An 11,931-nucleotide genomic window follows, 5' to 3' on the forward strand; every position below is an offset into this window, starting at 1 on the left:
TTACTTTTGCTACAACCGTGTTAATTTTTCTACAACCGACATCATTTTGTGGTGCAACCGTTCGCTAAAAAAAGTTGCATACACGTTCATGTAGATATTTGCTACAACCGGCGTTTGACTTTTGCTATCACGCATCTTCAGCTTCGTTTTTTGCTACGATCACCTAGATATTTTTTTGCTACAATTTTTTTTGTTGCAACCGTTGACGAAATTGCTGCATCGGGAACGAAAATTGCTGCATCGAGAAAAATTACTGCATGAAGATCTAACGGCGCGGTCAACATACAGCTGGCAGACCGGACGACCCGCGCGTGACCGGCCGAACGATTCGGTCGGCGCGTCTGCGTAGAGCATTTTTTGGTTTAAAAGAGGAAACACATTCGAACCGCCCTACAAATCAATACAACTCCGTGTAGGATGACTTCCGCCGTCTAAGCATCTCTAGTGGAACGTGTAAATTTGGACGTGTATATCTTCATATACACGTCCATATACACCTTGCTAAATTTTACACCTCCCAGTTTTTCAGTGGAACGTGTATACAGGACGTGGAAATCAGGACGTGTATATTCCAACGGCTATATTTTCAAACGGCTATATTTCCAACGGCTATATTTTCAACGGCCATATTTCTGGTCTATATAAACCGCCCCAATCACCTCTCTTCCAACATTTCTAGTTGTGCCTCATCTTCTCACTTCTAGATTTCTCTATCGTCTCTCACACAACACTGGGGATGGAAAAATTGCCCCAAAAAATGGCATGGCATGTTTAGAGGTCATGTGAACGAGCCCACTATGATCTTGGAAGAGTTGCTTCACAAGATCTTGGAAGCAGTTGCTTCACAAGGTCATGTGAACGAGCCTACAATATTGCCAGTGATTGATTCCCCCCATAATTCACTCCTATTGCATTCTTGAAGCAGCAGCAGCAGCAGCAGCAGCGCCCCGGCTAAAGCACCCAAACAGGTTCAGCAGCAGCAGCGGGTTCAGCAGTAGCAGGAGCGGGTTCAGCAGCAGCAGCAGCGCCCCAGCCGCCCCCGCCGCCGCGCGCCGCGCGCCCCAGCCCCAGCCGCCCCCGCCGCCGCGCGCCCCAGACCTCTCTGGAATGGAAAATAGAAGGGAGGGAGAGAGCTTACCAGAGGGGAGTGGTCGCCGGCGAGCTTCGATGGCCTCTGGACGGAGGCGGGAGCAGCTCGTTTCCCTTTCCACGAGCGTGGCCGAGCCGTGTGTATTTGCACGAGAAGTAGCGTCGTGGATGGACGTGTAAAACTTTCACGTCCATATACACGATCCACTGAGAAGTGTTTTTCAGTTTTCATGATATATATTTACCATCCACCTCCATATACTCCCTCCACTATCCACTAGAGCTCTGAGCGGGTCACTCGATGCCGTGAGCAACCAGACGTGCATCCCCTGGGAATCACACACGCCATAGTGCACTCGCAAAGCGCTAACACGCGGCTGCTCCCACCCGCGGCACGACCCGCCTCGGAATTCGGGACACAAGCCCGCGGCTTCCCTCCTACGCCACCGCCCACTCCCAACGAATAACTGCGCCCAGGCCCGTCCCCATCCCCCTCCGTTCCAAACCCCAACAGACACCCTCGCTCTCTCACACTCGCCCGTGAACCCTCTCCCTCCTCTCGCTCCTCTCCCTGAACCTTCTTCGAGAAGCCAGGCCCTCTCTCTCTCTCGGGACTCAGCTCCACTCCACTGCCGCGGCGGCATGGGGGGAGGTGCTATGGAGGTGGACCTGACCCACGGCGCGGTGGCGGCGATGTCGCGGCTGCAGCGAGGGCTGCGGCCGGTGCTGCAGGTGGTGGGCGCCCCCGCCCGCCGCGGCGCCACGGACCGGTACCGCTTCCTGCTCTCCGACGGCGTGCACTCCCAGGAGGGGATCCTCGTCCCCTCCCTCGACAGCCTCGTAAGGACCGGCCGCCTCCGCGACGGCACCGTCATACGCGTCCTCGACTACGTCTGCAACCGAAGGTGACGGCCAATCGCTCATTCGCCCTCTCACCCAACCCCCCGCGATCTACATTGGTTGTTCTACTAGACGGATTAGGGTTTTGATGTGCTTCTTGTGTGCTAATAAATGGGGTGGGGGTGGGGGTGGGGATGCTAGGGTTCTGCACGGTTTCCTATGCTAATTTCCCCCACCCGGTGACCGTGCAGGCAGTATCCCGCGAGATCTATGGCTATACTTTTGTGGCTGGTGCATGCAAGCGCTCCGCGGGCTTGTAGTTGATTCCTTGCATTACATGCTAATAATGCGCATTTGTGAGTGCTGCTTTTGCTGTGTTGTGTACATGACCGAACTTTTTTACATTTTACTAGTACAGTAAGTTGCAACGGAGTTATGTAGTCAATCTACGGCGCCGATGGGTAGCTGTCTAGCCTAGCTGGTTCATTTGGTACAGAACTAGAAGACTGACTTGTGCATTTGTGCTGTCGCCTTGAGATCTAGCCTTGTCTATTTATATAGAAACAAAGATTTATATTTGGAGTTCATAACAGTTATTTTGATGTACTACGTTAGAGCACACAAACCCTCCATTATCAGATAGATGTTTTTGCTGCACGCAAGGCCCACCTGACAGCACTAGTTTATTGGCTAGATAGGACTTCCATTTTCCTGATCTTAGGCTTCTGCCTGTACGTGTTACCTTTTGTTTGTGTGGTTTAATGTCCGCGCCACCCTTCGTGTTTGTTTAGCTTCATACCATTTTGGAGATTTTTTTCCAATATAAATGACACGCCTGCCTTATGGTTCGAGAATGGCTCGTGTGACAATGTGAATATTAGAATTTGCATCATAGATGTCCGCACCTCTCCTCGGCCTCCTTCCGCTCGCCAGATTCAGATCCACGCCCACCTCTGCATCCTCGCAGTCGGCGCATGCCAACCACAACCACCCACTCATTCAGCCCTCGGTACGCTCCCGTGTGCACACGACACCTTCTTCTTCACCCCCAGTCCTCCTCGATCTCGCTCCGGCCTCTGCTCGCGCTCCTGTGCACGTTCTGGGCAAGCTCGGACTCTGGTCGCACCCGACACACCCCCGTGCGCGTTCCGCACGACCTTGGCTCGTGCGAGCCATCCTTGACCCCTAGCCACCAGGCCCGTCCCTGCCTCACCCCCCGCCGCTGCTAGCTGATTGGGAAAGGCCGGGGATTGGGAGAAATCCATGATCGGCTAGATGCTGCTAACTGACAGCGGCGACGCTTCACGTCGTTTCCATATTGATGGCGCTGTTTGATCCTCGGCCTGACGGTGACTAGGTGAACTCTGGGAGAAATCCATGATTGGATCTTGTATTTGATTGACCACGGCATCGCTCCCTTGTGTCGTAAACCTCCTTGGAGGCGTGGTCTGGAGTGCACCTATTCTCGTCTTACCTCCGCTTCTTCTTCTTCGACTGCTCCACAAACCGCCCTCGTTTGCTTCACTTTCCACCGCTTCTCATGATGCCTTCTCAAGACCCTCTCATGGTTGCCGTTCTGTTGCGGCGAGCTTTGTGCTCTCGGTGTTCTTTCGGTTCATCTTTGCTCAAAGATGGTGCAAGATGCCTCACTTGGCTTTTGCGAAGTACTTGGTATTGTGATCTCTAGATGACACCCCACAACTACTTGTGTCTCTTGTGGTGATATGGTCCTATGTCTGCTATCTAGGTTTGGGGCCTTTTCCTTTCTTTTACCCATGTTACCTGTATGGTTTTTGGTCCGGTTTTCCTCATAAACCGGTCAACTTGTTAAGGTTTTCGATCTGATTTTCCTTATAAACTGGATCACTATCCTGGCATACTGGCCACTTTGAAATATATTCAGGTAGTCTTCCCCCGGTGACCATTTCAAAAAAAAAAAGTACTAGCATGTATATGCTATTACAATATTACATTATTACTAGTGTATTGACTACAAAAAGCAATTAAAGTGCCTATTGGAGACCATGCGGCCATGCCAATCTGATTCCTCTTATGTATGTATTACTCATATATTGCATCCTTATACAGAATCTGTTCCGTATTATGTAGACTATAGACTTCTTAAACAGTATGTATCCACCACAATATAAACTATGGAGTTCTTAAACAATTTGTATCCACCACTATAGTTGTTTAACATAATGCCCTCCACCACTCCAACAGTTATATCATCAAACTAACCTCCAGATTCATTTCTTTCTCCTCATTCACGTGGGAACTTGCCTTTTGATTGTTACCAAGGACTGTTAGTTGTCACCGAGTGGATTTATATGAGTTTCTTCATCTAGTTATTGTGGCACCTCTAATATTACATGTTGTTTTGATTTGTTGAGAATAATAGATGTATATACACATGTATAACAACACTTGTGTGGCAAGGCTCCCTGGCGTGGAAGAGAAGTTTTGAGGCTAGAGAACTTCTGTTTATTTCATTGCTTGATTTTGGTGGAGTGCATGGGGTCCCTTCTATAGGGAGAGAAGACTTGACTTGACCACCACAAGCAGTGTCTCTACTTTCCTAACAAACTCTTATTTCTCCTTTTTATTACTAAAACATATATCTTTTACTATTGTGTTGACTCTATCTTTAGTATCTTCTTTAATTCTGCTGGTTTCTGACTAAGACATGTGTTACATACCAATTGCATTGAATGTGCATACTTTTAGGCCATAACATTACAACCCTTTCTGGTAGACAGCTGGCATCCGAGGTTTCATTTCTAGAATCCACCTTGTTGAGGGGGAGTGAAGTACGCATCTATTGCCGATGATCGAATGATGTCCATCCCCAGGAGCCTGAACCTGAATGGACCATTCTTGTAGAAGAGCCTGCCCAGGCCCTCACTGGTCATGCCAGGATAAAGTGCCACACTGAGGAGAGAGTGGCATTCTCAAAGTGACAACTGAAGCGGTTGACAAAACTCTTACCAAATCATGTTCAAACTCCCTAATACATTGGAAGTGGTTCCAGACTTCTAGGTCTTCATGGCCTTTGAAGGTTGGAAGCCCTAGGCGGCGAAGTCATGAAGCCCATCATATCATGGCGCTCACTAACTGAGCATCGTAAACCCTGTTGCTAACCATCTGATACCAAATGTTAACCTTGATCCAACAAGATACTTAGGGTAGGATAATGGTTTGAAGAACAGGGATGTCACCTGGCCTCCACAATCTGGTGACAGGGCTTGTCCTGTTGTGGAAGAGAGGCTCTGGGCTTAGGAAACTTCTCTTCATTTCATTTTATCTTACCAGAGTATAAGGGTCCCTTTTATATGGTAGAGCTACTTATATATGCCTTGTCCATTGACAATTCTATAATATTTCTGACGTATATCGGGCTTTTGTTTCAGGGTCATCATTGTTATCCAACTTGAAGTAGTGCAAACTGAGTGCACACTGATAGGGAGTCCTTCAAGTTATCAGGTCAATGCTGCTGAACCAAATACCAGGTCCTGTTCTGGTAGCCTGGGCATCCATGGGTCAAGGGCTGAGCATGGTGTTAATGAAATGGCATTTTCTCCTGATCAAGGTCTGTTGCGCTCTTCTATTGCCGCAAGGGAAGAAAATGCTGTGAACAATCTGCCGTTCAGTGGACTTCATGGTTCAGTGCTAAAGCAAGACACAATAAATGCCAAGATGCAGCAGCTTTCACTGAACTCTCATCAAGGCAAAATGCCTGCAGTTTGTCCCACTTGTCAGGGCTTTGACCCACACCCTACAGAGTTTTCGTGCCAGCAGCCACCTCCAGTATATGTGAATAGAGGATCTGTTGCTAACAATGGCACTCCTGTCACCCCTTTTGCTTTCTTGAACCCATACCAAGGTAGATGGACAATCAAGGGCAGGGTCACTGCAAAGACTAATCACTTGCACGGGAAAGCCTTATCATTTGACCTCCTTGATGCACGGGGTGGAGAAATTCGTGCAACATGCTTTGGTTCGATGGTTGCTCAATTCTCTGACCAGCTTGTTGTTGGAAATGTGTACTTCATATCTGGAGGGTTGTTGAAACGAGTGCAGAAGTTGGTTAGCTGTTTAAACAGTGCGTACGAACTGATTTTGGATAGTTCAACATCTATAGAAATTTGTTGCAGTGACGACAGCGGCATCCCTTGGCAGCAATATAATTTCCAACAGATCAGTGAAATACTAGTAAATATGGACAAGGGAGCTATGGTTGATTTGCTTGGGATTGTTACATCAGTTAGCCCTTCTGTTATAATAACGCGGAAGGGTGGTGTGGAAACCCAGAAAAGAACCCTTCAACTGAAGGTCATGTCTGGTTGTAGTGTGGAAATTACCTTATGGGGAAATGTCTGTAATGCCGAAGGTCAGCTGCTGCACTCGATGTGCATTTCTGGTTCTAATCCTATACTTGCCTTGAAAGGTGGCCGCATCTGTGAATTCAACGGCAAATCTGTGGGCACAATCAGCTCAACCCTGTTAAAAATAAATCCAGACTTGCCTGATGCAGAAAAACTGATGCAGTGGTACATAAATGAAGGAAAATTAGCAGTTTGCACTTCTTTATCTCAGGAAACCTCAAGCATGGGCAAGATGTATTTCCGAAAAACAGTTGCGCAGATCAAGGACGAGAACTTGGGGCGATCAGATCAGCCAGATTGGGTCACTGTTGAAGCTACAATTTCACACATCAGCACCGAGAAAATTTCTTATCCAGCTTGCACGACGGAGGTTAATGGTAAGCGCTGCAACAAAAAGGTAACAAACAATGGTGATGGAATGTGGCATTGTCACAAATGCCAGCAGAGCTCTCAAAATTGTGAGTATCGGTACTTGTTTCAGTGCAAGATCCAGGATCACACTGGGACTACCAATGCTACTGCGTTCCAAGAAGCTGGCCAGGAAATAATTGGCCTCTCAGCGGAAGAGCTGTTCATGATAAAAAATGTAGATCTAGATGACGCACGATTCGGAGGAATAATACATGGGGCCTGTTACCAGCAATATCTGTTGAAGCTGAAAGTCTTGGAAGAAACCTTTAGTGGCGAGGCGCGTGTCAAAATCAGCATTGTGAAAGCTGAAAGATTGGACCACACATCAAACAAGAGTCGTGTTTTTGACCTTGGAAGCTCGGCCCCTGTTGTGAATGGTGTTGCTACTGCTACAACCGCTGGTTTCACCATCTCAGAAGCCGGACAGCAAGCTAAGGTATCTGGCAGGATGCCTAATGCACCATCAGCAGCACGTTATGTGCAGGCCTGCAGTTGTGGTTCCACTGGGCACAACGTGCAGAACTGCCCTGCAGCCATGGATATCCAGCTACCAGCAACAGGTTGGGACTTCACGCCATATGACTCTTCTGCATCCAAAGCTCACCTGGGCACTGGACCAAAGACTGTCCAGGTCAGGCTAGTTCATATGTCTCTTCTGCATCTGAAGCTTGCCCGTGCAGCAAATGCAATCAGCCTGGGCACTGGACCAGAGACTGTCCAGGTCAGGCTAATTCATATGTCTCTTCTGCATCTGAAGCTCGCCCGTGCAGCAAATGCAATCAGCATGGGCACTGGGCAATAGACTGTCCAGGGCAGCCTAGTTTATACGGCTCTTCTGCATCCGAAACTTACCAGTGTTACAAATGCAGTCAGCGTGGGCACTGGGCCAAAGACTGTCCAGGGCAGCCTAGTTCATACGGCTCTTCTGCATCCGAAACTCGCCAGTGCTACAAATGCAATCAGCATGGGCACTGGGCTAGAGGCTGTCCAAAGCAGGCCGTCTCCTACGGCTCTTCTGCTGGAAACGCCAATGGCGGCCTTGGTTTCTGCTTCAGAAGTGATCAGTTTGGGCACTATCCTAGTAACTGCCCAGCCCCCTACTCTTTGGCAGGTGGTACCGGCAGCTCGGGTGGTCTGGGCTTAAAAAATAATCAGCCTGTGCATCTCGCCGGACTGTCCGGCTCAGGCTAGTGCCCCTCGAGCAACAGGCTTCTGGGAACGGTGCTGCGCCGCATCGGGGGGGATGCCTATGTTGGTAATGTCTGAAGTACTCTGTCGATCATATAGCATCTTGATTGGGCTTTAGTTGCGCGTTTTGTACAGTTTGTCGAATGTACCTGCCCTGTGTGTGTTCGCTACCGTTGTTCACTTGCTAGTCGCTATCTATGTATCTATGGACCTTGTATTAGCACTTTATTAACCTTTATGTGATAAGCTTAACAAAATCAAAATCAAAAAATTGTATCTATACTATTATTAAACAATCGAATAAGAATTACACTACAGACACCCCATCAAACGCCTCACAAAAAAAACAACCAATCAGCATCCCACGATTAATCCCACATATCTTAATCTAACAGCCCTTGTTAATCCATCGTCTGCTGGGTGTACTTAGCAATTACAATTGGCTGAACATACTCTATCAACGGAACTTTCTGCGTCCAACTCCCTCTCCCCGTCCGCCGCCTCCTCACCCCGATCTGGAACTGCTCCCGCAAGCCCTCGCCCCGCTCACCCCGATCGCCCGCCGCTCCTACTCGCCCCCGCGCGCTGCTCCCGCTCGCCAAGCTGCCGCGACCCCGCTCCCCGCCCTCGAGCCGCCCTCCTCTCCCGACCCGCCGCCGCGACCCTTCTCTCCCGTCGTCGAGTACCGCCACCGTTGGCCCCGCGCCACCGCCGCCCTCCTCTCCCGCCCTGCCATCGCCGCCCTCCGCTTCCGCTCGTCCCGCGCCGCTACCCGCGCCCTGCCGCGCCCCGCTGCGCTCGCTCCACGCCGCACCCCGCTCTCCCCACCCCGCGCCGCGCCCCGCTTGGCCGCCGCCCCCCGTGCCGCGTCACCGCCGCCCTCCTCTCAGCGCCGATCCCGCTCGCCCCGCGTCGCACCCCGCTCTTCCCGCGCCGTGCCGCCCCCGCTGCGCTCTCCCCGCGCCGCGCCCCGCTTGGCCGCCGCCGCCCCCGTGCCGCTCCCCGCTCGGCCATCCAGGCCGCCGCATCGCTCCCCCCGCCGCGCCTGCCGCTCGCCCCGCCGCTCGCGACGCGCTCGCCCGGCCGGCGAGCGAGCCGCCACGCCGCGCCGCTCGCCGCGCTCGCCCCGCCGCTCGCCTCGCTCGCCGGCCGGGCCGCGCTCACCCCGCCTCCCCCCGCTCGCGCTGCAGGACGCCGCGCCGCCTCCCCCGCTCGCCCCGCTCGCCACGTGCCGCGCTCGCCCCGCCTCCCCCCGCTCGCGCCGCAGGACGCCATCCGCCTCCCCCGCTCGCCACGTCCCTGTCCAGGAAGAAGCCCATCGGCGCGAGTTACGGGTCCGTCCCAGATCCTGCTCCTCCTCCGCCTCGCTTCCCACAACAGTTCATCTTTACAGTTTGTATCTTTGTAGCCGCATGAATTATTCAAGTTGATTCGCTGAACTCACTCATGTTGATAGAGCTAGAAGGTTTGTGGGTGAAGATGGGCCAGTATTTGTTCACCAGAGCGGACGTGCTTCCCGAGCCGTGCATAGAGGTCCTGAAGTAATTGTAGGACTCGCTTCCTCCACGCCCTCTTGAAGAGGTATGCATTTCCTCTTCATTAGTTACTCTCAAGAAAGAAAGAAAAAAGAGGTATGCATTTCCTCTTCATTAGTAAATGGTACCATAAGTAACTGTACTTCTATTCATTTGTGACCAATCAAACTGGCATCACCAGATAGCATAACTGTAATGCATTTTATCTTAGTCTTGGTTTTTGTCTGTCGTGTGCAGGTTCGTGGAACCATAGAAAAAGAACTTGGTAAACCCATGAGTGAACTCTTTGCTACTTTTGACCTTGACCCTCTTGCAACCGCATCAGTAAGTTCCATGCCTCCCAAATGAACTATACTTTCACTGGTGTAAATTCGTAATATGCTCAAGTGAATGAACACTTCTTGACAGATAGCACAGGTTCATCGTGCAACTCTGGAAGATGGATGTGAAAGTTCAGCATGATGGTATCAAAGAGATCATATTAGAGGTTCTTTTCTTTTATGTGAATAGCGTTTTGTAAGATAAGTAGGATTGCTATTGCAACTTTTCATCTGTGGTCAGGATTTGAAGAATGCAAAATCATTGATCGAATGGATTGCATGGGCAGAACCTCAATATGACTTCAACCCAATGATTGATGAATGGTGCAAGGAGGCACCCAAGGAACTTGATTTCAATCATGAAGCAGGTACTTCTCCTTGCTCAGATTCTTAGGTATAGTCATTCATAAAGAGGTCATCATGATGATGTAAGGTGCAAAATCTACTTTCAGAGAACACTAGGACCGTCTCGAAGAATCTTAGTTGGAAAACTGAAGGTGGGAGTGGCAGTGTTTCCAGTGATGTTGATGTACTGATACCAGAAATTATTCAGGTATTAATTGGCAGCCTAAACTTTATTCTGTTTGTCTTGCATTAGTGTTTGCAAATCACGTGAACCGGGACCATCATCTGACCCATTCTTTTCTGTATCAGTCTACTGAAAAGATTCTGATTCTGGAATACATGGATGGAATTCACTTACATGCCAATGATTCATTGGAAGAATATGGTGTCGATAAGAAAAAAACTCGTTGAAGAGATAACCCGTGCTTATGCTCATCAAATATACATTGACGGTTTCTTCAACGGAGATCCTCATCCTGGTACTTTAATTACTTTCCTGTAAGCTGTGTTGGGTTTGTCAACCAAGAGTCCGGTGTTAAATGGAGGTTTTCTTGCTGTGAGGTTGACGCTTTCCCTGGGGATGCGGTAATTTTCATGAGGGTCTTGAATCTTCTTAGAGGCATGTCTTGGTCTCTTGGACTTGTACATTCCTCTGATATTTCCAGCATCACAGTGGCAGTTTTTCATTTATACCTGCAGGGCTTTCGGCTTCACTGAATGTTAGCATAGTTTATCTAGACATCATGAGGCCATTTGCTGAATCAACTTTGCTAGGGTGAGATGCGCGTCATGCTTATGTTTGCATCAGCTTTGTAGGGATCATCTTTTTCGAATTTGCTAATTTATGATTTCATTGATATCAGGAGTATGACATGCAGTCCCTCAACTAACAGCAAGTGGATCTATGACTCGCGTGTTAACTCTGAAGTGGAGTCTAAACTGAGGAATCTTCTAATTGAGATGGGAAGCGACAAAATTTTGGGTTTACAAGTGGGTCAATAATCTCTTGCCATTCATTTACATGCCATGATGTTGTTGTAGCAATATCTGTATGCCAATATTTGTTGTAGCACGTTGGGTCATCACCAGAATCTTAAGAATGAGGTTTCAAGCCCAATTTCTGTTTTGGAGCGAAAGAGTGAAGAGCTTCACAAGGTGAGTCAGAAGTCAACTATAATCTTGACTATTTCACATGTAGTGGTATGCAAAATTATTTGTAAGAACTGACGGATTTAATTCTGCAGGTACAGTTTCATGGTGCTTCACCTATGCTACATGTTACCACTATGGAGAAAGCAACAAAATGGGAGCCTGATAACATGAAAAGAATGGAATCACATGATGCCTATCTGAAAGCCAGCCAACTAAATCTTCTGGATGAGCAGCAAGATGCATCTTATGTTGCTAACCTCCAGTTGGAACTCCGGCAAGCACGTGATCGGGTGGGTGAGCTGGAAAGCGAGCGCCGGTCAACTAAGAAGAACCCTTGACCATTTATCTCAATCTTTGGTCAGTGACCTTCTAGGCATATGTAAATTTTCCGTGTTCTGAATTTTTTGCCCCTATGTTCTTGTAGGTTCTGTTTTATTCATGCATATAACTTACTTGTACTTCCATTATTCCCGTAGGTTATGCTTTTTTGTCACATATCTGACACATTGTAAACTCAGTGTGTATACCTAAATCTCCAAAGTTGCGGAGGAGTGCTTCATAATTTCATTAGTGTTTTTAGAGCATATCAAATGGAGCAGCTTCTTTAGTGGTAAAATCTCCCATGCATGTTTGCTGCTGGTCAGGCTCTTTCGACAATCGGTACAT

The 11,931-nt window shown here is 49.0% G+C and overlaps 1 protein-coding gene and 1 pseudogene across 1 annotated transcript; both read left to right on the forward strand.

The window, feature by feature from the left end:
* The first annotated feature begins 1,593 nt into the window (after positions 1-1,593).
* On the forward strand, positions 1,594-9,321 carry LOC123396896 (replication protein A 70 kDa DNA-binding subunit C-like). The gene is made up of 9 exons (XM_045091673.1): positions 1,594-1,994; positions 5,340-5,812; positions 6,320-6,711; positions 6,970-7,300; positions 7,363-7,540; positions 7,722-7,838; positions 7,906-7,980; positions 8,049-8,058; positions 8,344-9,321. Exons 1-9 carry the CDS (start codon positions 1,732-1,734, stop codon positions 9,319-9,321), a joined length of 2,817 nt encoding a protein of 938 aa, XP_044947608.1. The 5' UTR covers positions 1,594-1,731.
* A 38-nt stretch (positions 9,322-9,359) lies between these two features.
* LOC123396906 lies at positions 9,360-11,603 on the forward strand (annotated as a pseudogene).
* Positions 11,604-11,931: the final 328 nt, after the last annotated feature.

This window comes from Hordeum vulgare, chromosome 1H, assembly GCF_904849725.1.
Source record: "Hordeum vulgare subsp. vulgare chromosome 1H, MorexV3_pseudomolecules_assembly, whole genome shotgun sequence".
Lineage (NCBI taxonomy): Eukaryota > Viridiplantae > Streptophyta > Magnoliopsida > Poales > Poaceae > Hordeum > Hordeum vulgare.